This window comes from Hippocampus comes, unplaced genomic scaffold, assembly GCF_001891065.2.
Source record: "Hippocampus comes isolate QL1 unplaced genomic scaffold, H_comes_QL1_v1.1 scaffold68, whole genome shotgun sequence".
Classification (NCBI taxonomy): domain Eukaryota; kingdom Metazoa; phylum Chordata; class Actinopteri; order Syngnathiformes; family Syngnathidae; genus Hippocampus; species Hippocampus comes.
The window spans coordinates 3,501,479-3,529,249 of NW_017805625.1; the positions used below are offsets into that span (position 1 = coordinate 3,501,479).

The 27,771-nt window shown below is 44.3% G+C and overlaps 1 protein-coding gene across 3 annotated transcripts; it reads left to right on the top strand.

Annotated features, from left to right (window-relative positions):
* The first annotated feature begins 82 nt into the window (after positions 1-82).
* rassf5 (Ras association domain family member 5) lies at positions 83-27,639 on the top strand. 3 transcript variants are annotated; one of them, XM_019880524.1, is made up of 6 exons: positions 83-1,113; positions 14,081-14,202; positions 23,501-23,614; positions 23,897-24,200; positions 24,289-24,404; positions 24,987-27,639. In XM_019880524.1, exons 1-6 carry the CDS (start codon positions 381-383, stop codon positions 25,128-25,130), a joined length of 1,533 nt encoding a protein of 510 aa, XP_019736083.1. In that variant the 5' UTR covers positions 83-380; the 3' UTR covers positions 25,131-27,639. The 3 variants fall into 3 exon arrangements, with proteins under 3 accessions (XP_019736083.1, XP_019736084.1, XP_019736085.1); XM_019880525.1 differs by lacking the exon at positions 83-1,113 and adding an exon at positions 5,465-6,261; XM_019880526.1 differs by lacking the exons at positions 83-1,113; positions 14,081-14,202 and adding an exon at positions 16,985-18,125.
* Positions 27,640-27,771: the final 132 nt, after the last annotated feature.

The window sequence follows — 27,771 nt, forward strand, 5'->3', positions numbered from 1 at the left end:
AAAATAATACAAGACAAAACAAACAATCGTGCTATTTTAACCACTTTCCTGCATGCACTTTGATGTCTGAAGCAGTTATAGATGAAAGAGGAGCGAATCAAAGTGTCCTTTTCACCAGTGGATCAATATATATATTCTGTTTCTGTGGCCAGATTATTTACTAGAAATCTGCCGAGCACTCAACAATTAAGACACTTAACGTTCGAGTTGAGAATCCGAGCGCGTTCACGTCGCTTCGGAGAGAGCGCGCCCGTAGGTTTCGAAGAACTCTCGGGTCGTGACGTCACGGTGACACGCTGGTGTCACCCGACAGTTGAGTTAACATTCAAGGCACGGACGGAGCACAACACGGCAGACACATTAAGCAGCTTGCAGCCGCGATGGCTTCTGCGAGTGTGGTGGGCCAACACCCGGCCCAGCACAGGCTGGACTCGGAACCTCTGCTTCGGGTCTTCAAACCGGCTGCCAGCAGGAAGAAAATCACCCTTCCGAGGAAGTCTTCCTGGGAGAAAATGATGTTGAGAAGATGCGGTTCCGTTACCGCCGCGAACCAAGCCGGGACGTGTCATTTGCCTGTAGGACCAACGGGCGACACGGCAGTCGCAACCGGCGGGTCTCCAACGGGTGGGTGCCGACGAGGAGCCTCGTCTGCCCCCGCTTCGCCACGTAGCCCGGACCAAGCCAGGCAGCAGGGCAGCGTGCGCTCCGACTGGAGCTCCCCGGCCGGGGGAGACTCTCGGGACCGCAACGCGAAGGCTGCGCTCCAGTGCGCCCCAGTCGATGTCACGAACAGCGCGTCGGTTGCTTCCCGGCACCGGCAGATTCGACACAGCGGACGGGAGCATACCAACAAAGAGGTCGGACACCAGGGCATTTTTAGCTCGGTGTCCGCCCGGGACGAGAACGGGGGTCTTCCTCTGGAGCGTCTCACGCAGGGCAGGACCGGAGTGGTGAGGTTGGCCCGCACCGAGCCTCCCCGCAGGGAGGCCTGGGCCATCTTCCCGCTCCCGGCCGACAAGGGTGCGGGACACCGGTTCGAAGCCAAGGCCGTTACGCAGGACTGGTGTGACGCTTGCAGCCGTCAGATCACCGCGCAGGCCCTCGAGTGTCAAAGTGAGTACAGTACTCCAATGGTCTCTCGGTATGGGTATTAGTGCACACTTTTGCCTCACGACTAGTAACTGAAAACATACTCGTGACACCAACAGGATGTTTACTAGTGGTGAGGAAAAAGCTTAGTTGCTAGTATGAGGTATTCTCTCACAGCCTTCCATATATTCAGCCTGAACTGGCACTAGTAGTAGAAAAAACAGCTAGTAGGACACACTCACTGAACTAGCGTTCTGTAAATAATTGCCATAGTGCTGAATTGCCTTACTAATTCGCATAAAGAGTGTACTAGTACATGGCATGGACCTTAACATATATATCAAGCATTCCAAAGAAATACTCTGGTCATTTTCCATATATAATAGTAGGCAAAAAGTGGCACTAGTAGTGGGAATAAAATGTACTAGTAGGACACAGTCACTCAACTAGCATTTCATAGTCATTCTCCTCGTCTCTTGCTATTGAGGACAAATGTGTGTACTGTGTACCATTACATGCGATTCGTCTGAATATCAAGGCTATCGACAAAATCCTCGATGGGCTTTCCGCCTACTAGTTATGTGGGGTGAGACATAGTCACTCTACTGGTGTGCGCATAGCTGTTCTACTCGTGCACCGATTTGTCTTATTCGTGAGGACAAAAAGTGCTGTAGTAGCCAGACCTGAAGCACAGGTCATCACGCGGCTCTCGATTTAAAATTGAGTTACAAAATAGTCAAAAGGCTGTCCATGTCGCTGCCGTGGGGCTCAAACCTCTTTATGTCACAATTGCATTTTTTTCATTCATCTATACTGTTGGTCAGGCCACACGTGTGGGTGTATTTATTTATTTATTTTTATTGGTGATCAATCTAAAGTTGAAAATGGCTCGCACTCTTTGACGATATAATGTTCATGGTTGAACGAACTGTTTTGGGGGTTTCTCTTGAAAAGCAATGATTTTGGAGGAACAAGGATTCCGCCCGACGCCAAGCAATACACTAGTAGACATTTCAAAGTCCTCAAATGTTGCACCGCCTAGCAATGCTCAGCGTGTGTGTATTCCAGTATGGGCGGTTATAGCCTCAGATCTCGCGAAGAGAGTACAAGTAGTCAGTTGTTGTTTTGGTAGCTGACATTTTGCTGCACGGATGCTGCCAACATTTACCCGTGGAAAGCTCATTATCTTGTCCTTCCAGCTTTGCCTCCTTGTTCTCGCTTCGGGATTTATGGCTCTTGTTTCAAGAGAAAGAGAGGAAAAATGGTGGTTTTTGTTTTGTCATCTTGAGTGATGTGTTGTTGCCTTTTGCATTCCAGAAACAACCGATTTAAATGGGGCCTATTTATGTGCAGTCTGGTGAACACGTTGGAAGGGTTCTGCTGGGGTCACGTGGTTACTGCTGACATCACAAACACCTGTACTGCCTCAGTCAATTGGGTTACAGTGTCTCCATGTCTTTGGACAGACTGCCTTGGCGGAAATGTATGCAAGCAGTGTGCTCTAATTATCCTAATAACAATAATAGTGCCTTTCAAAGGACCCAAGAACGCTTGACAACTCATGTTCCTGGCTGTCTGCTTTGATAAGACTTTTTCTTTTAACGTCTAGGGAAGCAGTATCACAGATTTTTAATGGGGACGACAAATAGAAAATTTAAGACAAAGGAGACATAGGATATGATGACAAAAAGTCGTGCAAGATTGTAGTGATGCAATGTATATGGCGTGCAAAGTTTCGCGCGAGTGTCCGCAGCGCTGCGGGGCTGTCTGATTTAATGTTCCATCAGCGAGTGGCCGCCCAGTGAAGCGAGAGCAAAGATTACTGTCGGTCATGAATTTCTTCGGAAGGCACACAGGACCAAAAAAAGTTCTCTTTTTTTTTTTTTTTGAAGGGGGGGTGGTCATTTTATTTGCTGGCCCTAAGAATAAATGGTCCACTCTGCAGCGTTTTCTCACAAAACATCAGAGATGGATGTGCAGCCATGCGGGGTAACATAAATGTCGGTGTTTCTGGATATTTTTGTGGCTTGGAAGAACCAAAATAGAAACTGCCCATGCATGCACACATGATCCACTTTGAAAAAAAACACCCATAAAATCACAGGGATTGAGTCTGGATTTCTTGCAACCAAAAAACAATCTTTTTACAAATTGCGTGATACATCTTTGGTCTTGTCGTGTCCTTCTCCAGGTCTTCCCGTTTTCAGTTTGCATGCTTCATCATCCTTATGATGCTGCACGTTTGGTTTTTCAATGTTGTCTAGGACGTATTTTTGAACCCGAGTTTACTGTATCAGAAGAGGCAGAGAGGGGGGAGGCAGAGAGGGGGGGAGGGAGGGAGGGAGATTGGCAGCCCGTTTAATCCCTGCTACGTGTCTCCTGCCCGGGATTATGTCTGATGGATGGAGAGACTGGGATTACAGGCATGGCAGACGAGTCAGATGTCACATTTGGATTTAATTAAGGCTTTGAGGGAACCGTGCTGTTGTGGCACCATTTAGCACCTGTAAGTCTTAATTAGGTGTTCCGATGCAACAACGGTACTGCTTTTGCTGTATGTTGATCAACATGACAGGGTCTCAAAAGAGAACACAAAAGTGCATCAACATTTTCCCAACATTTTTGTTATCCCTCTGGCTCCCCGCGAGCCTTTTAGTTGTTGCACTGGCCCACAAGGTGAATGCCCTGGGAAGCAAATACCCCTGAACCGATTGTTAAAAAGTACAATGACCTTCGGCCTGTGACCCAGTCACAGAAAGTGTAATATTATTGCCCGAATACTTCTGGTACAAGGGTCGTGGTCGTGTGGTGGTGAGTAACCCTCGCTTGTAGCCGCGGCAATCCGGGTTTGAATCCTGGTCACGGCAGTGTGTTCTTTATCGGGCACCTGAACTAATGTTGAGGTAGACTTTATTTTTCAGACCATCTCTTCCTTGGTCTCTTCTTGTCTACACAGTGCAGGCCTTGTTTCCGTCGAGCCTCTCATCTGTTCCACATTGGTTCTCCACAAGGCGCCATTCACAGTGGAAGAACCCCCCCGCCCCCCACCCTCCAAAAAAAAGGTTGTGTTCAATGGCTCACAAACTTTTTGTGCCGTCGCAGCTCTGCCAGACATGTGATGGACGTTCTTTTTAAAAACATTCCGCCGGAGCTGACGAGTCGTCTCTAAGAAAGAAACTACTGAGCGTAGAAGAAACACCATCGTCCTTCAACTGACTCCATTAATTCATCTGTTATGCCCCCCCCCCCTTCCCAAATATTAAACCGTACATGAGTTTGCATCACACAGCGTAATTTTGATTCACGATTGCAATGGCAAGTTGCATTTAGAAGATGAGAGATATATTCTACGCAGAAAGGCCTTGTTGCCACCATGCCCTGCTCGTAGGGAGGACGTTCAGGCGTTCTATATTTAGATTGTCCTTGGTGGTTGGATAGTGGGACCGCAGAAGGACAAAGCAAAGGCGCTCCTCAGAAAATCTTGCCTTAAGGCTTTGTGATCCTAATAAACGATGAGAACACAGGTGAAATCAAGGTACGGTAGAACTTTTCACGCTGGAATTCCCAGCCACGCTGCCACATTAGTGTGCTGTGAGAAATGATCCAATTTCACTTTATTTCAAATTTGAACCGGATTTCACACTACGCAATTAAACTCGGGGTTAGAGTTTCAGTCTCCATTTTGTGACATTTCTCTTTGGTATGGTATACCGTGACTTTTTTTCTAGAGGAAAGTATGTGCCTTGACCCAATAGAGCACAGGTGTCAAACTCAAGGCCCGGGGGCCAGATCTGGCCCGCCACCTCATTTTATGTGGCCCGCGAAAGCAAATCAGACATGTCAACGTCTACCATGATAACTCAAATCTGAGCCAAAATTTCACCTCCTCATATGTAATAAATAAGACAGATATTGTAAGCATTTTCTTGTTACCAAATCTTAACTTAAACAATCGTTGAATCAACCATTATTCTTGACTCCTTTAAATACTTTCACAGTCATAACGGCCCTCGAAGGAAAACGGTCACTTCAATGTGGCCCGCGACGAAAATGAGATTGACACCCCTGCAATAGAGGTTGGAAAGGCTGCCCTGCGATTGGCTGGTGACCAGTCCAGGGTGTACCACGCCTCTCACCTATCGTCAAGTGGCATACACCTGTGCTCTTAATGAGCATATAGATAACAGAAAATGGAAGGATGTGTGCTGAATAAACCCTTCTGCTCCCTTAAAACGTAGGGCTTGCCTGTTAATAACCAGAAGCGCACTAAAAAGAAGCAAGGGAAACACTCGAGATGATTCACTTGATGTGCAAAAATCGAACCTATGAAACTGGATTGTCCTTGCAAAGACGGAATGCGAGTGTCATTCATGGTAAATCTTGTCGTAATATAAGCAAGAAGCAAGAAGGTGAACGCTCCTGCTGGAAGGAAAGAGGAGAGCTGTTATGCACAGTACAGTGACGCTGATATCGCATGTGGGGGTCTCTGTCTCTTTAAGCTAGCTGCACATCACTGCGGAGTGTGGGTGCTGCAGTACAGACCGACAGAGGGCTGGAAAAGCGTTGCGCTCACAGGAATCGGACCATGGAGGGAAAAGGAGCACCTCGGGGCCGGGAGGTCCCAGCAAAGTGAGAGGCGACAGAGCATTAGCGGGGTGAGGAGTACCGGTGGAGGGGTGGCAGAGCGAGCGCAGAAGGGGCTCTTTATTCGAAGCGTGGCACCGGTGGCAGAGTGGCTACGCTGGGATGGCAGAGGGGGGCCATGGGCGGGCTGGCGTTGGGGCAGCCCTCTGGGGGACAGGGGCAGGCGGGGGCAGCAGAGAAGAGCCAGCGAGGGTTATGGGACGATGCCCTCCAGATGGTGCCACCATGCTCCGTCCATGGCACAGGTAGCACCTGGGCAAGACGGAGGGGGCAGGGAGACGGCGGTGGAGGGCCGGTCCGGGAATGTGGAAGGTGTCACGGTGGGGAGAACGTTCTTCGGTCAGGTGTCTCTTCGTCTGGAGGAGGTGCGGGCGGACTCGGAGGGGGAAGTCAGCAGCGCCTGCTTCGGGCAGGTGTCACGCCGGCTGGGACGACTTTTGAAGAGGCTGCCCAAGTCCCGATCGTGGAGCGATGGCCTGAGGATGCTTCGGAGGTCAGCTTCCAACGGGTCATTGCTCCCCACCTCAGGTATGACCGCAAGAGCGTAGCTCAGGCAGAACCAGCAGAAAACTGAGAGCTAAAGTTTGCGTACGAGCGAAGGTCTGCCTTGTTGCGATGAAAAGACGGGTCGCTGTTTTGTTTCCCAAAGGGGGGGATGTGATGACTGGACACTTTTTGTGTGGGTGGCTCAAAGGCAGGCTGCGGGCTGTGGATATTGCGACTGCTCTGTTTCTATCTGCTCACTTTCTGTGCACCATCATGTGTGAACAGCCTGCACAAAGAGTGCAGATGTGCTGGGATCAGCAGAATCGTCCAGTAAACAGAACAAACAAATGCAGAGAGATCTGCAATCAACACAGAAGGAGAAAGCATGCCAAAGATACCCGGAAAATCCAATTAAACTATTGTATTTCGTATTTGTAGCAGGATGTTTGTATGGCATCGATTTCCCCCCCGCCCCCGGGCCCCTTGTTTCCAAATCCAGCTCAACTAATGTTAGTTGGGACAGGAGATTGATGAATGCCTAATGTAACTCAAGCACAAACTGGGACCAGTGTTTAAAAAAAAAAAAAAAAAAAAAATGCAGGCCCCTGCAGTTTTATTGATTGGCTTCCACTGCAGGAAACTGACAGCTCAAGTAAAAAAAATAAATAAATATGTTGCAGCACATTTCCATGTTTTTGAGTGTCTCCCACCCCCGACTGTGCAAACCTGCTCACAGGACTCACCTAATGATGTCACGATGCATCCACAAAAGGCTTTAGAAAAAGGATCAATAGTACAGGCTACCGCAGGAAGATAATAGATATTTTTAGATGGCGCTCCCAGGAAGGAAACCCAGTTAATCCTCGCTCCCTTCTTCTTTTCTGTCCTATAATTATCTTCTGTCTCACACACACACACACACACACACACACACACACACACACACACACAACCTTATTGGTCCTACTTTAGGGAAATTCTCTAAAATGCTTCGATTGAAGTTGGTGACTTTAGCGGTCAGACATTGTGACTTGGCAAAATTATCTGATGGGTTGCCATGGAGATGCCTCAGTTACGGTCATATGAACTGAGTTTAATAGACGTGTCTGAAATGTTAAAAAAAAAGTACCGATAAGTTGATGGAGCTATAATAAAACGCGGTCACAGGCAAAGTGGCAGGCTTAGAAGCTTAACGTGACATAGTTGCCAAACCGGGGAAATTACAAGGATGGCGTCGCCACATGATGCATTGGCCTACATGAATTTCCCCTCGAACACAGAAAACTGGTTGGAAAGCTTCTATCTACCCCTTGGGGAGCTGAGAGGAGTTAAAACTGTTTTTATCTCCATTTTTTTGCCAGGGGATCTGATTTTGACCTCTGCTTTAACTTGTTGGAAGAAGCTAATTTAGCATTAACTGCTACATTAACCTTTTATCCGCAAGCATGCTCAAGTTTTATTTTTCCAGAAATTGCTAAGGGTACCAAAATAACTTAAAATATAGCCCATACTACATATGGGCTCCCAGCTGTTGGGGTTCAAATCGCAATATCGTACTCGGGTGGAGCTGAACAAAATGGAGTCTGATGATTGGCTGACAAAGAACTGAAATGGATTTGGATTGTGTTGTCTTTTGGTGAATTCATCAGTGGCTTAAACTGTGTCACTCTGCTGTGACGTCAAACTATACATATCACTAAGCCCACCCACACACACTGCATTGGAAAAACACAAGCTAGATGAGGGTTTTTACAGTTGCAAACTGTACCGCGGATAAACGGAAGTGACTGGTAGAAACGTTGCTTTTGCCTCCTACAGTTAAAGTGAAAGCGCAAATATTCCAGTGTTATTTTTCAAGGCCGTTTGAGTCAGCTACTGAATAGTTGAGAGTCAAAGATCAGAAATTGTTTTTGTTGTTTTTTGGGGTTTTTTTTGTAGAGAGACAGAGACAGAGAGAATTGCTTTAAATGTTACCTAACGTTTTAAGGAGCTATTTGTTGTTCGTAGCTGAAAACGGAAGACAAAAGTGTTGTTTGGGTCACATTTAGAGGATTAAAACTGCAATTTAAATATCGGTCTGAAAGGGAATGACAACGTTGGGCTCATTTTATGCGCTCAGTGTGGGTGAGTGCTTCACAAGGAAAACAGCAGTGCTGTCATGTTTGTGCTACATAAGTAACATATGCCAACGCTTTGCGTGAATATACTTTACCCACCTACACTTATGCATATTCATATTCATCTTTTCATGAACCAGATCATTGTTGGTCAACTGCCTAATTGGTGTGACATCCATGAGCCGCATTGTCTCAGCTCACTAGCAAACAGAATGCACAACAACCTCGATTAGCTTACTCGTCATGAAAGCTCTTTATGATTGCACTGTCAGAATTCACACCGTGAAATTAAGTGCAAAAGTAACGGCGTGATGGCCGCCCTTTTTGGAAGCACCACTTTGAGCCTTCAGCGGCATCCATCTGCAGCTCAGCCAGCAAGAATCCTTCCGCAAACAAACACAATTAAAATCTCCTCTTGTTTGTTTGGTGAGGTGTGCATCTGTTGCCAGACATATGGCGGCATTGGCTCGGAGGAAGATGCCGCAGTCTCGGAGGTGAAGTGCATCAGTAAAATATATGTTACCTCCAAATTGGCGGTTTGTTACCTCGCACTTGTGCGGCGAGTGCTTATTAAGAGAGCGAGCAACAATGTTTAAGTGCATCGGTTTCATTCCTTCCGATATTGTGACGGATGGGATGCATTAGCTGCACTGAGAATATGGATAGCTCTTCTAAATGAGCTATGATAGGATGATGGGATCAGACTGGCTAAAAGATGCTCTTAATACCCTCGTAAGACCCCTTTTGGGTTCATTAGTGACCGTGTTAAGAGCATCGCTCCTGACTTAGAGTTGCCTAAACTCGGATTTACCCCTCCCTCTTCACCCAGATATGGTGAACCAACAATGCGACCCCATCATGTTGCTATTTGGCGCCATACCGACAATCCTCCATGACCCCAAGAACTAGGCTAATCTCCATGTTTCCCCTCCTGTCCCTGTCGCACACCGACTTGTCTGTACTGTTTAAAAATATATATATATATAAATCCCAAGTCTTTCCGTCCCTGCTTCTGAAACACGCTATCTCGCATTACAGAAGAGTGAAGATTTGGCCGATGGGAAAACATTCCGACTGCTCGGGCTTCCAAAGAACTATGAGGGCGGCGACTTTGCAAAACCAGAGATATGCATGTCTTGAAATGTTCCACTTAAGCAGGCCTCTATGGAGACAAGCTGAGTGCAATTGACACACACACACACAAACACACACACACACACACACACACACACACACACACACACACACACACACAGGTACCACATGCGATAATGCTGTGGAAAAAGGTGCTTTTGTTTTACTCACTTTTTCTACAGCGATAAAACAGTAAATATTTTATAGTAGGACAGGATTAAACAGCAAATCATGAGACAGGATTATGCAATTTTTTTTTTTTAATACAAAGCCAATGGGTGGCACATGGGATCACGGCAGTATTTATATTTTGCGTAGAAACTGCGTTTCTACTGGTGTTCCTCATGGTTGCGTTCTAGGGCCTCATTTGTTTGTAATCTGCTTTCTTCACTTTGTCAAGATTCTTAGTAAATTCGAAATCTGTAGATCAAGTTTCCTTGCTATGTGGATGACACCCATCTTATTGCTCCTCTGGCTTCCAAACCACCTCCATCTCTTATTTGTTTACTGTAAATCAAATCGTATTTCTCATACAACTTGTTCGTGATGAAATAGCATGGCTTCATGACTCAATGGTACAAAAGTCACCCTCTGGCTGTCATACTCAACAGCATTGTTTTTCAGGTCTCGCAAATATAATGCCTTTGTACTTGCATCTTCGTAACAGTGGTCGCCTAACTCCTCCCCTGCGCACCATCCACAATCCTCATTACCTCCGTTGTCACATCCGGAGTTTCAGGTATGCATCTGTGGGGCCTAATGTAATGTGGTCAAGTCACATTTTGCTAATGTATGGTCAGGTGCTTTTATTATTTTGCTTTTTTGATGTGGCTTAGTAAAGAATATAACTACATCACTCTATTACTGTGTTTTTTAGGACAGCTGGGTTTTGTTGGGGGAATTCATGAGCTTGTCCAGGTCATGCTCTGACCTCCAACACACTCTTTATCTCATTGTGTTGAGTTTTTCTTTCATTTCACACTTTCATCTACATGACCACTTCTCTCTTTCTGGAGGCAGTGTCAATTTAGAAGTAGTCTGACCGGAAAGATGGGATCAGGGACGTGTGTGTGTGTGTGTGTGTGTGTGTGTGTGTGTGTGTGTGTGTGTGTGTGTGTGTGTGTGCGTGTGTGCGTGCGTGCGTGCGTGCGTGCGTGCGTGCGTGTGTGTGTGTGGTGGCGGTTTTGTGTTTGGGGGATTTCGCTATGGAAGATCAGCCGAGGTTGTGAGTGTAATGTAGCAACACACAACATCGCAGTACACGCACAAGTCGTCGTGACCTTGAAGCCACGGCTCTGATAAAGAGTTTAATACCGTCAAAAGTGACATCATGAAAAGTTGGGCGTAAAAAGAAAAAAAGAAAAGTGGACTTGAAACTGAAACCTGACTCCAGTGCAGTTGAGCAGAACTGGTCTTTGCTCATCTTAATGTCAGGTTTCTTTGTTTGCGCAATAACAGAAGTTTCTCCCAGATACCCCTCAGCGTTCTCACACTGGGAACAAACAAAAGTGTCAACATGCCTCACTGACCTTTACAGACATGTGGGTCCATTAACACTTAACAAAGGCTGAATTGCGCTCCCTGCATATCCACACAAAGAAGTGGATCAACTTAAACTGCACACACGACACCGCTACAGGTATCACAACCACTGAAACACTTTATTTTATAAAACATTTAATTACCATAATGCTCTTTTGGATCGCGATTCCAGGGCGGTTAACCGTCACATTTCTATCTGCATTCTTGAAATATTGTTGTTGTTTATCGCGAACTGCGAATCGGCGACTCCCGTGGCTTCATCTTATCGGCGTGGGAATGTGATTGTTTGATGAACTGTGACATGCTGGTACTTTGTTAGAAGCATGATCATCCCACTGTGGGCATGTCGCAAAGGGAAATTTCCACCCCTGCGAGTGTTCCTGGTGTTTCCCTCTCACTTCACTCCACAGTAAGACAGTTAAAACGCTCCTCCCAAGGTTGTAGCTGAGCTTGCCAACAATAACCATCATGTCTGGGATTGAAATCTACTGTGCCATTTTTTGAGGCTGTTTAGTTGGGGTTTTTTTTTGTTTTGGTTTTTTTTTTTTGTTTGTTTTTTTGGGTTTTTTTTTTGCAACGGGGAGCAGCAACGGATGTTGGAATTACAGGAAGATGGGTGGGGGGGTGTCCCCTGTCTGCCTGGTTTAAATGATGACGTTGGTTTTCTCATGATACTCAAGCGTTCTACCCAAGCGCATGCATTTTATGGGAATTGAACTAATAATGTTTGACATCGGGTACCACCTGAGAAAATCCTTGGCACTTCAAGTTACAGTACCACCATTGTGACCAACATTAAAAGTCCTCATGAAAAGATGATATTTTGAGATTTTAATCCTGAAGACACAATTTGAACATGAACACTTTTCACGATAATTTTCTTAAATTCTCCCCCCCAAAAAAGATTACGTTATGTTACATTGTTTCTTCCGAACATGCAAATGATGTCCACCGCTTAAATGTACAACACAGAGAGAAAACGCAAAAGCAATTTAACCTACATGTCTGAAAAAGTATCATTGATTGAATCCCAGCCCCTCTCCATCGTTATTAATGAGCTGATTTTCTACCCCACCATGCAGTATTTTTCTTTTCTCATTTATCTCGACATATATATAGACTCAGGCTCCAGCTCACCCCGTGACCCTGATGAGAAAAAGCACCATGGAAAATAGATGGGTGGACAGTTACTGTAAATGCAACTTTCCCAAATGATACCTTCAAATGATCTCAGGCAGGCAGGAAAGGAGTTCCTCTCTTCCTTTCCTCTTCGTGTTTCCTTTCATCTTTCTGCAGTGACCCGCCCCTAAATAGAAGTGAGCGCAACACAATCACTTGCTTATCTGAGCACTCGCCTTTCCCCCAACACCTCCTAGGTGCCTGTCAGCAAGACGCTTCATCCCCGAGCCGCCACTCCCCGTTCTACGTCACATTTCGACTCGTCAAGCCCCCTCATTGTCTGTGTGTACTCTATGTGAACCCTTTTCGGCTCATACGGTACAGTACGACGACGCCGGAATTTCGAAACCATTTCATTTTCACGTGACTGAAAAATCTAAATACTGCCCGTGATGTCATCTTCCATTTTAAATCGCGTTTTTCCCAAATTGTGACCGGGTGACTGTTTATTTACTCAATTGCAGCTATTGGGAGAAAAGTACCACTACCTGCAGTATTTTTGATATACAAATGGTCATTTAACACAATCACAAAAAAGTGAAGACATTTCTTTACGACGCAGATGATGATTTGCCGATGTGTCACACTGCCGCGGTATAGCACCAACAACTACTACTGAGAAGGACTTACTTGATGACAGTTTTTTTTTTCCTTTTTTCCTTAAGTATGAAAGTATCAGTGGTTGGTATCGGTACCCTCCTTGGGAATCTGATACCTTCAAATAAGGCTGGTATATGCCCGATATCGATCCATGTTATCAGCACTCGCTCATCCCCAATGAAAAAGGACCATTATGGAGAAATCTAGAGAACATAAACATGGATGCACATCTGAGAAACTGCTTATGTGCTACGGTGCTGCCGTTGTGTTTGGCAACTGAGTTCAAATGATTTATGTCAGTAATTTTTTTAATCTCTTAGCCATCAACTAATTGTAACCCAACTGCTGTTGGAGAGTTGGCTCTATTTGACAAAATATCGCCCTTACAATGAGCACAAAGAGGCTTGTTGCCATGGTTACAGTGTTGATGCAGTGTGAACCAGGACATTGCACTCATCTATCACAAAAGTTGTGGGGGGAAAAATGACATATAACTGCATCTGTTGCCTATAGTTTAATTTGTGAGTCTCGCGCGCGTGAAAAATTGAAACGATTTAGGAATCACCGTCGCCTCCGAGCTGCAGTTCTATCTTTGCCTGTGTGCTTTTAAAATCTCCTTATTTTTCTTTTGCATGGACTGTGTGACCAACGGCAAAGACGTGAGCTGTGAGACTGAAGAGTTTGTGCAAAGCCTCTGGCCACGACAAATTTATTTTGGGGAAGTTTTAGGAGCAGAATGTAAATCTGTTCCTCTCTAGCCAAGCAGTAAAAAATAGTTCACAGTGCCAGTGCTGCTATTCCTGTACCTTGTGTGTGTAAGTGGATTGTCAGCATTCTAGTGTACTGAATTGTGTGGTATACATTACATGGTCCTTGCATGTGTCTGTACAATGTGGTCTCTTTGAAGCATCGGATTTATTTATTTAGCTGTATTTGTTCTCTGTAACAACAAAAACGTGATATTTCTGTTCTTCCCTATAGATCTAATCACACTATAAAATGTGATCTTTAGGATATGACGATCACACCAATATGTTTGTCATAGTAATTGCCACAATTATTGGTGTGAATTTGAATGTTGCCACTAGATAGCGCTGTTGTCCCCCTTTGAAGGAGGTTTGCATCTGTGCGGGGATTTTGAAAATTGTGGGAGGGGGGGAGACATGTTTGCAACATATGCACGTGAAGACTGGGTGATCTAAATATGGATTTTATAAATGCTAAATTACATCATTTATCATTTCATTGTCATTTATTGAGTGTAACTGGGGTGTTTATGCATTCCTCAGATTGCACCTACACCTGCCATCTGGAGTGTGAGAGACAAGTCCAGCTGGACTGCAACCAGAGGGACCATAAGCCTGAAGAAACTCAATTTCCCAGAAGCCGCTGTTCCACCCCCAAACACAAAGTAAGCATTCTGAATATTATGTGCGGATGGATTGCATGGACACGCATTCGTGTGTCTGTGTGTGTGTCAAATAATTGCACGGTGCTTCGCTCAACATCTCTCCAAGTCCACCCTTTTACGGTAGACAACCTCTTCTTTTCAGAACCCCCCCACCCCCACCCAACAATAACAGGAAGCACACTTAAACATGCACCAGGCCTCCATTACTGGCAAAATGTGGAAATCAAGGATTATGTGGTATAGTTATACAAATCACTTCTGCGTGTACTTTTCAGTGCTCCTGGCCTCTCAGCTGCAGTCACCCACACAGTCGCGGTTCAGCACATACACACGCACACTCTTCGCTTGCACACAAAGCGCGAGTCACACGGACGCACGGGCCCGCAGCAGAATGTCAGCAGCCAGTGGGTAGATGAGATAAAATTAGAAGCTTGGGAGCAAGCCAGGTAGTACTCTTCTCTGAGTGAGTGTGAACAAACCTTCCCCTACTATCACGCCGCCCCAATACAATGTTTAAAATAAGCAAGCAAATGACAAATGAATGATTCACTTTAATGAGCTGAATATTCAGCTCACTGGTACTGCGCAGTAAACAGAGAGACGGCGATTTATTTCCCTGCGGTCTTCTTCGCTCTCTTGCTGTCATTTGCTCTCCTTTATGGCTCGGAGTGCATCAGGCCTCTCTCAACTGTATGTAGCAGAAAACACTCACTCTGTGATGTCAAATTATTTATTTGTGTGGGGTTCCCCTTTGTTTGTGTTGGTGTGTATGTATGGGATGTCGGGGTTTGATTGATTTCCTGTCAAAAAACAAAAAAAAAATCTCTTGTGTACCTACATAGTGCAGATAATTTACTTTCAATAATGGCTGCACGGTCGAGTGTCACCTTTGGTTGAGGCCTCTGTTTATGTTATAGTTCCGAACTTCTGCAGCAGTGAGGAGTCTGGTATGACTGATCACACTCCCCACATGAGAAGTCGTGTCACCATGGGGACCTAAAATTGGGACCTCAAAGGCAAAATTTCACCGGTGGTTCAAAAATCGGATTCAATCAGTCTCATTTATGATATATACCAGGGGGGTAATTAAAAAAACAAAAAATATTTTGAATTGGAAAATTGGTTTTGATTTAAAAGATGGGTGCTATGTGAAGATATTTATCGAATCATCTTTTATTGGAGAGATGCACAGCCCTGATTTGTAATACTGCAGTGCCTTGAGTTTATTTTGTTCCATGACCACGTTCCTAAATCACGACACTCATATCTCAAGCCATCTTTTCGCCGTGAAATGTAAAAAAAAAAAAAAAAATGTTTCTGGACATTATTTGCTTCAGTTCAGTGGACATTTTGCTGCTCCTTCTGGTGTGTCCGCCCTGACCACATGGGGGCAGTATAATACAGACATAAGGATAGGCATGGAGCTGGTCAAAACTCCTCCGTGAAAGGACGTCGTAGACATGCACAGTGAACGCGCACGTATCCATTTTAAACATAAAAGTACCTAAGAAGCGTGCAGAGCATCCAAATGAGGAAGCCTCATTTGAAGGAGTCATCTGGTAAATCACCACCTGAGTAAATGTTAACCATGAATTACACACAGAGAAAATAAATGCGCATACAGATGTAATGAGTATTCCTACATTCAATGGCAGGCGTGTTTGGGGAATCGGCTTTGCCTTTCGGAGGACAGGCTCATTGGGAGTTAGGAGGCAGGGTAAAGGGTCGGCGTGAGGTTAGAGGTCAGTTTAATCTCCAACCTGGGTAATCATTCACTAGATGGTCTTCTCATTTTCAGTACCACAAGATCAACTCTCCACAAACCAATGTTGACAGCGTTACAACGTCCACGCCGTAATATTAGGCACGCCTATACAATCTAGCCGTGTATAATATTTTGGACAATACATTTTGAATGCTTGCTGTGTTTGCGGTCATTCTCGTGAGCTGTTTGAATTATTGAATTACGACAAGGAAGTCTGACTTAGCGGAGGCTTCCCATTTCACGCTACAAAATACATTTCCTCTCGTTCAGATAAGATGTGCTATTCTCCTCTTATGTGTGTTTTACTTTGTTTTCCCAATCATGTGATTTTTGCCAACTACGTTTTCTTTTAAAATATGTCCTCGCCCCCCTACCACCAGTCTAAATGGCATTCTGATTAATATTGTTTGTGGGATATGAATTAAGCAAGAAAATCCCCCCTTTTTTCACCTTGCAAACAACACATGATCAAACCCAGAAAACAGGTGAGCCCTGACAGCCGTTAACTGATCCCCTTAGGCACTTGGATATCATTTTCAGTTGACAGCAAGTGACAAAATGTCCGCCCCCTGAGATGGATAAAAATGTGTGGATTTTGCTGCTTTATTCATATTTCACAAGTGCAATATTAATGAGAATTCTGCGTTTAGACTAGTAGGGAGGTGCATAGAACATATTATCATCAAGAAAATTTGGGGGTGGACTTCCACTTTGAAGTTCAGTAGCAAAATCCACCTGGTCTTTGCCATTTCGGGGATAGCCATTTTGCTACTTTTTGTCACTTGAAAATGACATCACAGTTGTTCAGGGCTCCGGTAAGAACCAATCATCGCTCATCTGTTTTCTGAAGCTGAGCCATGATTGTGAAATATGATATCATTTTCAGTTGACAGCAAGTGGCAAAATGGCCGCCCCCTGAGAGGGACAAAAACGTGTCGATTTTACTGCTTAGCTCATATTCCACAAACACAGTATTAATCAGAAAGCCACGTTTAGACTAGTGGGGCTACATAGGACATACTATCGGGAGGACAAATTTTGAGTTGACTTCCCCTTTAAACTGTGGCGCTGGATGGATGTGGAACAGCTCGTAACTACCTATAGCTCACAATCTATCAATATTCCTGAAAATTGAATAATTCCAGTATAATGAGCCATCCATTCATTTTCAACACATTTGCCTTTGTTATTGTAGAGGTACACCGACACACATAACAGCCATCTTCCTCTCTGGTCTGACTGTCTACACATCTTCCTGTCATTGCAGTCGTGGTACGCACAATATGTAAAACAGGAGCTCAATCATCAACAGCCCCCCCCCCCCCTTGCTCTCCGTTAGAGGAAATGATGTTGCACTGCAGAGAGAGAAAGAGAGCGAGCGCGAAAAAGGGGGAGGGTGCTCTCAGCCTGATAACCACAGATGGTCGAGCGAGGCTGCACAAGCGAGTGAGTGAGGAAAGCGGGTGCAGAGAAAGAGGAGGCGAGGGAGGCATCAGTCTCTTGGTTTGCATTGCCAAAGCGACTCATCGAAGAGGAGAACGTAAACGGTGGCACCGGCTCGACTTTACGCATCGTTTGCTACACAACGTGAGCTCTGACGCGCTCCAAAACTAGATAAATTCTCCCTCCGTATAAACATCAGCACCGCTCAGATGATTCTTAAGAAGAGAACAGGATGTGGTTGTGGCGCGCACACAATGGTGACTTTTAGTTTGCAAGTGTAGCAAGTAGCTGTCAGGTGGGTGAACTTGACACCTAGCTGGAAAGTGACTCCAGGACACAAGGGCCAGGTAACCTCCTGCCGTGCGTTTCGGCGCGTGTGCATGTATAGGCGCATATATGTTGCCAGAGCAACAAACACTCGTGGGGGAAGTGTCACTTGTACGCTGCTTCTCGGATTTCCTGGTCTCCCCCCCTGCAATCGCCGTCACAGGTGGGACTTAAAACACTCTGAGGGAGACTAGTCAGGCTCAAGCGGGACTTTGTCAAGCTGTGCCATCCATACCTCTCCATGACTGTCAACACGGAGCCGACACCTTCCATGACCAGCAGTAACAGCATGAGCAGCGGCTACTGCAGCCTGGACGATGAGAACGAAGACTTCACTTTCTTCACGGCCAAGACGTCGTTCTTCCGCAAACCCAGGCATTCCATTCAGGTACAAAACTTTTGCGGGTAGCCGTGGCGCCAAGCAGAGGAGTCGCTGGTGGGGGATTTTTTTTGTTGTTGTTCAACTATCATTTGGATGAGAAACTTGAAGGCAAGAAAAGCAGAAGTTTGAGCAGGAAGTGGTTAGGACACTGCGGGCAGCCTCTTGCTGCATGTATGTATGGCAAGTCATACATTATTTAGCAACATTGATCACGTCAGCCTTATCCCTCCAGCCTTGATGCCTCATGACAGTGGAGGGGGGGCACACATGGATCAAACATTGGGGCATGTTTGAGGTGTGAAGCCGCAACATGTATTTTTAACTGAGGTAATGATGTCAACCTCCTCAGTGCGTGGGAGAGGTTTCCGTAGAAACAAAGCTGAAACTCTAGCACTTGACTGTTGGAGGTGCGTGCGTGCGTGTTGGCTACTGCCTAACTGTAGCAAGTTGGGGGGGGGGGTACCATGGCAACTGCTTTTTGGGAGGGGGGTCTGCCTCTCCACACATAGACATGATATTTGCTTGCGGCAATACTTTGCATATTGTTGCTCCTGTCAGAGTGCAGACCTCGCCTCATCACCAACTTGTAAATTCAATACCAACCTCCCTAATGTTGTCATTACACTCGAATGCGGGATTCTGTGACAAAGTACAATTAATCATCCCCAAACACTGATCGGCCAGTCAGAGTACAGCACAGAAGAGGCTCCGCCCAGTGGTCAAACATTTTCTCGGCGGTGCTACTGTTTTCCGAGTTTTAGATGGAGTTTCGCTCTTTTGAGAGGTATCGATAACAGTATCGTATCACTGCCGATACTGTGCACCTGTCCGTGCTCATAAAAATGTACCGATACAACAACCGATACAATATCATTGAGTTATACCACGTAATCACTGTTCGTTTGTTAAATTATTCTTTAAACAGTGTTTTCTGCCATTTAAAATGCAAACTTTTTTTTTTTAAGAGAGCAAATAATTTCCTCCCCAGTCGGTCATACAGGATTAATTCCAGTGTGTCCGTTTCCTCCATTATACTTAAAACACAATTTTTCCAATCTGTTTGGGAGGATTTGTTTTCGTGTTTTTGTTGCCATCACACCAATGCTCATCATCAAAAGAACACCATGCCTACAGTGAAGCATTTGTGGTGGCAGCAACATGTTTAGGGGCTGTATTTCTTAGATAAGCTTAAGTCGACAACAGGGGATGGAATTATGTAAAGTTGAAAATAGCACTCAGTGTTAGCACAAAACCTTCAAGTTCCTGCTTGAAGACAACAAAAAAAGTCAGAAAAAGACCAATAGAAAAGCTGAACCACATTTTGGTTTTATCAGACTCGATGTATTTTTAAATGTTGACGGGTGTGAGATGACTCCCATTTTACATGACTGTCAATGTGACTGGTTACTTTTGAACATAGCCACGTCCCCACCTATATGAGGGTGTGCACAATTGTGCAACCACAAAATTTCAATTCTTCATTTTTACTTTTCGCTCGCCTAAAAACAATTTATAAATCACATTCATAGTGCATAAAAAGCATAAATGATTTTTCTTACTCAATTTTTTTTTTTAACCTCAAAACTCACATTTGCTTCGGTGAGTCATGCACATAAAATGATGTGGTAAGGCCAGATTTGGCCCACGGGACTCGAGTTTGACACCTGCACTTTATAGGTTCCTCTGTGGGTGCATTTCTACGAAGACGAGCGAAAAATAAAAGACTAAAGCTCAACCAGTTGAAACCCCCGCCGTCTGACCCGGCGATACCTTCTGTGTCTAATTTGGCCCAGGTACAATCCCTCAATAATTGACCAGCTGTGTAGTCAGCATGTTCGGGTTAGCTTGAGACGTAATGCTGATCGGGCTTAGCCTGACTCTGCTGCCAGCATCCCTGTTGCCAGCTGGCGAAGCTTGTTCTCTCTCATAGCCTGAGGAAGATGCTTGCAAATGACATTATGGCACAGGAGCATCAGGGAGTGTCTGCTCTCTCCTGTACATCATCAAGTACATTCATGTCCTCTTTCTCCGCGCTTTTGAATATGAAAAGGAGGTTATGCAAACGATTGTGCGTGGCATCTTGTGCATAGAAGTGCTCAGTGCGAAAGGCGGCGATTGTGTTCGACTCCAGACACACAACCATACATACCGGTACATTCATTCAAACAGTGAAAGGGGAGTTAAGATCCTCTTTTTCATTCTGAGTCATTTCCACTTTTTAGCCTCGCGTTAACCTGCTAGCTTTAATATGCGCGCTGCTTTTTTGCAAAGCAGTGGCTGTTTGCATTGTTCTCTGGCGCTACCTTTTTTAATGCAGTGAGTTACATGGCTGATGAATAACAAATGAGTGAAAATTGTATTTCACTCAACATCGTTGCAATCATACTGTAGATAAGGTTTTTATTTTTGACTGTCGGGATAATAATGATCAATTATAGAATTTTTTTAAGAGACACTTTTTTCCCAATGCCAGGGAAACAAATGTAATAGCAATATGTGAATAAAGAAATGATATTCTCTTTTTGCCTTCTTTTTAGTTGCTCTGCCCCAGAATCAAAACTGGTACGGCCCAGTAAGTTTACATCCTCGCATTATGAGTTGTTTCAGTGGGTAAGCAGTGCACCAGATTTTTATTGTGCACCCACAGTTAACAGGCCGTTCATGTTTGTATGTGTGCCTTGACAGTAAAGGGCATTCGTTGCTGTCAACACAAACCCACTCGCTGCCAGCCCACGGTAAAGCAATGGACCTTTTGACTTCCGTAGCCGTCAATGGTGGTGAATTAATTCAGGAATAAAATGCGGTCGCACAAATAAACACGTACGGCACTATCTTAGACACTTTTTTTTTTTTCGGTATCATGACTGTCCAATAGAAAGGGCATCTCCAGAACAGTTGCACATAGAGTACATGCTTTTGGGTAGATTGAAGTTCAACCTTGGAAAGCTTCTGTGCTCGACTGAGTTCTATTCCAATTCTGATTTCATATCCCAAAAAATGCATGAGCATGTGCGTGTATGAACGTGCGATGTAAATTTGTACGTGTTTGTGTGTGTACTGTGAGCTGTAGCGCAGGTGTTCTAGTTTGTGCGTTCGCTTTTTGCATTTGAACTTTTTGGGATGTGTGATTAAAACACACACACACACACACACACACACACACACACACACACACACACACACACGCGCGTACAAATACTGAATGTTTCCGGGAACCTTTCAAGCAGTTGTGTGACCTCTCGTGTCCGGTCTTATCAAAATTGAGTGCATCAACACATCCTCATGTCAGCCTGAGGTGTGTGTGTGTGTGTGTGTGTGTGTGTGTGTGTGTGTGTGTGTGTGTGTGTGTGTGTGTGTGTGTGTCCCCTTATGTAACAGCTCTTTTACACATTTAGGCTGTCATAATTCTCCAGTTCCACAATCACGTACTGTAAAATCGACTGGATAGAAATCTTTGATTCACATTTCAATGAAAGTTGCTCTCAAGTAACTAAGACCCAAAAGAAGTGAATCTGATGACACTTACAAAAAAAAAAGGTTAAATGTAAATGCTATGAAACGGAGAAAGTCAGAAGCTACAAGTATTGTTTTGTAATCGCTGCTGCCGGTATGCAAAGAGGAATGCCTGTGCCTCTGATGCATTTGGAGGCGAACACAAACGCAGGAATTCCTGCGAGGTTCTTTTCAATGCGCTTGCCTTTGACGTGGGAGGACCTCTAGATGCATATCATGCATATTCCTCAGATGTTTTTCTTAGCCCCCAATTGTTCTGTTCGTTCTTATGTAAGCAGCTCACAATAAACCGTCAAAGTACCAGAATGAATTTTTATTTGATTGTATTTGCAACCACTCGCAGAACCTGCTGCAGTCGTGGGCTCAGAATGAAGACAGGTTTCCTCGTTTGGTTAAGTCATGTGAATGTTACTTGGCTGTCCCAGCATTACGAACACCAAGCGAGAGGATTTTGGTTTTTTTTTTTTTTTTTTTGACACATTGATGCTCGTGTGTTGTAACGTATACGTTCTGCCTGACTTTGGCGTCCATCTTGAGTGAATATAGATTTTTGTCAATCATTCTCCAAATTATGCGAGCAATATATTTCTTTTCTGCAACACAGTGAAATGTCTGTTTGCCTCTACCGCTAACACTTCCAATTCCATTGTTGTAAATTTTATTGTGAGTCGGGTTACTTCCCATAATATCTGCTGTCTGTGGTATACCTCTTCTCCATTTAGCACAAAATGTCAAAAGTTAATCCAAAATGAGTTGCTGAACTCTCTCCAGAAAAGTTTGAAAGATGTCATGTGTGATGAAGTTTTGAGCAAATTTCAGCGCTTTGGATTTTTGAGGATTCACCATGTCTTGACCGATCCGATGAGAATAAGAGAGCTGCTGAAGGACTCTGATTTTTCAAATACATAATAGACAATTTGTGTGTTTGTATGAAAAATTATTGTTATCTCAAACTAGAATGAGCTACAGTATATATATGAGCGTTGTGTTGTTGAATACCCAAAGCTGTCTGTATGCATAGACATGCACACATTCGCTCATGTGCAAATCTCTGTAGAAAAGAAACAGATTCCAGCACACAACCTGAGGACTTCCCTTCAGAAGTAATTCCTGACCTGCATTTCTCTCTCACGCTTTCATACAGTCTCTCTCTCTCCCTCTCTCTTTCTCTGCTCCAGATAATGCAAAGGAACAGAGGAAAGAAAAAATATATGTAAGATAGAGAGGATGCTTCCGAGTGTACTATAAATAACCTAGTCAAACTCTGTGTTGCTAAGGCTGGCTCAGCAGCTTCTCTTTCATCATTCCTTACCCCTTACTCGCTCTCTTCACTACCTCCCCACCCCACGCCCCCACCACCACCACCTCACCTCCTGCTTCTGCTGTCATTTGCCGCTGCCATCGCTCTCACCCTCCTCCTCCACGTCATAATGAGTGAGAAACATGGCGCGCAGTCAATAATCGGGTGCAGGGATGCTGACTGAGTCATTTGCGCACTTCATTTGCAACATTTCCTGTTCCCCTTTTCAGTGGCAAAGCTGGTTGCCTGGAAGAGAAGATTTATACGAATATTAAAGTGTCAATCTGCATCCTATTCAGATCCGGTCAGAGTAGCATATTGTTGCATTTGGCAAAGATGTAGGACAGGAAATTGATGAAGAAGCAACAACTGAATGCATCAACAAGATGAGGATGCTCTTGTAGTCCCTCATTCACCTTCTTGTTTTTGTGTGCGTGGTAAAATCCTTTCAGCGACGAGCTTATTCATCAAAGAGGCTGGTGCTTTCCTGAGGGAGGCGCCGCCATCTTGTGGCTGAAATAGACACTGCATGATTGCTTGTCTTTTTTTTTTTTTTGTCTGGCAACAGAAGAGTGAAGCAAAGGAGGAAGAGGAGGGGGGTGTAAAAGACCTTCCAGAAGAAGAGGTGCGCACCAGGATAGAAGAATATAACGCCCGGGTGTCAGAGAATGGCATGAAACTAGTGAGTTGTCATATTCAGATCTTTTGGAAATAACTGCCCAAAAAATGGAGACCTCGGAAATGGATACACATTGAAAAAAAAAAAAAAAACATTTCAATTCACCTCACAACAATCAGCAGTTTGGCTGTAATAACACTAGTGTGTGTGTATATATGTAAATAAAATAGACCATATTTGGATCGTGTTTCCGGCCGACAGTGCGAAGATATTGTATGCATAGCCACGGCCCATTATATTCAATTTTTCTCTCTAATTTTTCTTTGATGTATTACTGTGCCGCAGGCCTCAGACGGCTCTTACACAGGTTTCATCAAAGTCCATCTGAGGCTTAGTCGACCCGTCACAGTGCCGGCTATGGAGGTGCCGGTCCCGGGAGGCCCTGATGGCTCACCATCAGAGGGCCGAGACTGTGGGCAGGGTGAGGACCGAACCTCCTTCTACCTCCCCTGTGACTGCGTGAAACAGTTGCACATCAGTTCCACGACAACAACCAGAGAGGTGATCCAGGGCTTGCTGAAAAAGTTCATGGTGTTGGACAACCCTCGCAAGTTTGCTTTATACAGGCAGACGCACCGTGATGGACAAGGTAAGGAAGGAGTAAAAACTCGAAATGTCATACAACATACAATCGAACACATTCCAATTTTGGTATTTTGTGTGTTTTTTTTTGACAGATTTGTTCCAGAAACTTCCTCTGTGTGAGCGTCCCCTTCTTCTCAGACTGATAGCAGGGCCTGACCCGGAGCGGCTCAGTTTTGTCCTCAAAGAAAACGAGACTGGAGAAGTGGAGGTGACAAAGCACACTTTTGTTTCCGATTACTGCACTCTTCTACATGTTTTTCCGCCAAGCAAGTTCAAGTTTGATCTTTTTGGTTTTTTTACTTTGTCTTTGGGCAACTTTTATCTTTTGTTGAGGCGTTTTGTCTACGAACTACACACTGATGATGCCATTGCATAGGAATAGAATAAACCCCCAATCATGAGGGTGCGTCGGGACCCAGTCCTTTCACTAATAACAAAAAAAACATGACTAAGCCAAGGTTGTTTTTTTTTTACACCCATACTAATGGTTTAAACTATAAAACACAAATTACAGATGATTGGATTTTTTTTTTTAATGCACCAAAAGCACATGAGTGTGTTGCCTTCACAACCCTTAAAAATAATACATGTCAAGCAATAACAAAACCTCTGTACTTTGTTAGCTAGCGATATTTAGCTAGCGCTTTTTAATAGCCAATCATCAGAGCAAAAAAAATACACGTCCGGCAGACTGCCTGTAACTTCTGCAAACAACCCTCTTGTTTGAAATGAAAAGCCATAGAATGCCGAACAACTGACCTGAAAATAGTAACGTGTGTTTTGTCAACAGTGGCACGCTTTCTCAGTCCCGGAGCTTCAAAACTTCCTGGTCATCCTGGACAAAGAGGAGGCGGAGCGTGTGCGAGCCGTGCAATCTAAATATACAATGTACAGACGCAAACTACAGCAAGCTCTACAGCAGCACGACCCCTGACCCCGCCCCCCCACCCCAAACCTGGTACCATGTGACCTCAAAGCAGGGAGAGATTTAACCCTTTCAACACTGAATGCCCACCCATCACCGCTCCGGAGAGACGCCATCCTTGAAGACGGTTTGGAGACGGAGCTGAGCTCGTCTACGCATGTACACACAAACGCACACAGCCTTTCTCAGGACACATATATATACACCCCCACCTTGCTCCCTCTTTGAAGAGCTCCAGGAGACTTTAGGGGTATGTGGACTTACTCAAGAACCCAGCTGGGACTACAAAGTGTTCCGTTGCATTTAAAATGACCCTCTCTCCTTCTACTGCTGCTACTGCAAAGTGTTACTTATGCATGAGTCTCTCACAACATACCTAAACAACCCATTTAGAATGACGAATCGAACGCATGATTATCCTTTGCAGAATCTCTTCAGAAAGAAAGGACAATCATACCAAGTGTGTGTTTTCCTTCATTGAAATGTTGACTCTGATGTGCAAGAATCTGGTGTTGATTTTGTTGCTTGAATAGAAGACGTGGGCTCGGGAGGGAGGTGGAGGTTCAGGGGCCATATTGAAAAACAAAGCTTTCAAAAAAAACAAAACAAAGCTTTAAAAAACAATCGACTCAATCTTGGCATTCTGGATTGCGGCTTCAGCAAGTCTATCCTGCTCAGTGGCATAGGGGCTTGAAAAGTGTGTATTGAGACCCAGCCGAATGTCTACGGTCCACCTGCAATTGAAGCCATTTTGTGACTCAAAAACACTTCTGCGCATTTGACGAATAGGATGTTTGCACCAAACTCAGAGGAACACATCCAACCTTGATGATTTTAAAATGTGGGAAACACATTTGTACGCTTTTTTTTTTTTCATATAAAAGTGGCGTGCGCACCGACTGGCCACAACATTAGGCACAGAGGTCCACGGCAAGAAGAGCTGTATTGGAAGTTTTTGATCGACACGTTCAGGGAGCTTGGCAGTGCTGTTTATTTAACAAATACTTTCTATTGTGATTGTAGTCATCATAATCAGAGCTGCATCATCTAATGATACATAATTTGTTGGATCACAAGCGGTTATTAAAACGCTCGTAGGTGGTTTGCCATTGAACAATACAACCAGTTTGGTCTGCTGACTGAAAAAAAAAAAACAACAAAACCACAGTCTACTCAAGGAGTAGGCAGCAAAAAAAAGAAAAGAAAAAGGAGACCACTGCAGTAGTGTGTGGAGTACCGTATAATACTGCAGTCTTCAGAGCGAAAGTGTAATGGTGCAAGAGCAAATTGGCACGTAGGTACAGTATATCTATCCTTGAATCTGAGTGCTGCAGCTGACCAAGTGCTATTAAGTGTGGAAAAGGTGTCATTAGTAGAGAGTTAGAACTATATAGTTACCTCCGCTGCATGGAAAATGTTCTGGCCTGTCAGTTTGTCACTCTCATGCAGATGGCTTCCACGTGTATTAAAAAGTAACAAAAAAAAAAAAAATCATCATATAAGGTTATGATGTGCCAATGATGGGTTTGTGATGCATACGATGTGAAACCATAAGTAGACACTGGAAAATGATGCTTCTTTTTTTTTTGTTGTTGTTCTGATGATGATTATCATCGTTCTTTTGGCATCATCGTGCGTGTGTGGAGATAATGTGAAAACGGTAGTCTTCTTTTTTAATTCTTTGGACTTTCTTACGCAAACGCTCTTGGCCACGCTTATCAAAATGTGCGTTGTGTGCATGATTGCAATTGAGTTGGACAGATGATGAATTTGACTTCAATTGATCTTTTTTTTTTTTTTTTAATCGATTTCATTCAACCCAAGAATTTCATACATTTTCACATATAAAAGAAATGATCAATGAGGCCACTTGTCCATGAGCACTTTGTTGGCCTAATACCATAGTTGCGTAAGGCCTATTTGAACATTTGGGGAAAACAAGAAAAAAAATAGTACAAACAATACATGTGCATCAATTCAATTTTTGCGGATTATCACAACCTGGATGACAATTTTTTTTTGTTTTGTTTTGCAAGCACATTGGTATTTTCCTCATAGTGTGACAAATAATTTCGAAATGATTTAGGCGATTTTGCTACGAAGCTAACGACTTGCTTCTCAGTGAACATCTGATCCCGCAGGCAGTGCCTTTCGTTTCCTAAGTCCCCGCATAACCGTTCATGTACCCGACGGATGGACAGCGTGTCCGTGTACACAGGTGCCTCAGTGTTTGTATGCGTGCTTTTAAATTGTGTGCACATCATTTGCTTTTCTTTGAGGTGGTGTTACGTGACTTTACTTTCTCCCATGCTGTCCTTCGACGCATTTGTCATTCCAACAAACCGTGTGCGCATGTGCGTGTCTGACTGACTGTTATTTAATTTTAAGCCCAAGGGTTGAGGCGTGATCCTTTTTGGCAACTCATTTTGTTTGACTTGAAGCGTGTAATAACTATATCAATAGAGATGTACAGACTATCAGACTAAAATAATAAAAAGTTATTCCTTTATGGAAATCATGTGGATGTGTGTGTATTTGTTATTTGCAGCATGATTTTTCAAGACCAGAGTCAAAGCTATATTTTGTTCAGCTTTATCTCATGTTTCAGTTTGTTTCTCGTACAACAAGGTTCCACGTGTATAGACAGATG

What these genes read in the sequence shown, in the direction of transcription:
- rassf5 (XM_019880524.1), top strand. Translation starts at nt 381, where the DNA reads ATGGCTTCTGCGAGTGTGGTGGGCCAACACCCGGCCCAGCACAGGCTG. An exon ending in GCAGGCCCTCGAGTGTCAAA is followed by an intron (nt 1,114 to 14,080) that starts GTGAGTACAGTA and finishes TGCATTCCTCAG; the next exon opens with ATTGCACCTACACCTGCCAT. An exon ending in ACGAGACTGGAGAAGTGGAG is followed by an intron (nt 24,405 to 24,986) that starts GTGACAAAGCAC and finishes TTTTGTCAACAG; the next exon opens with TGGCACGCTTTCTCAGTCCC.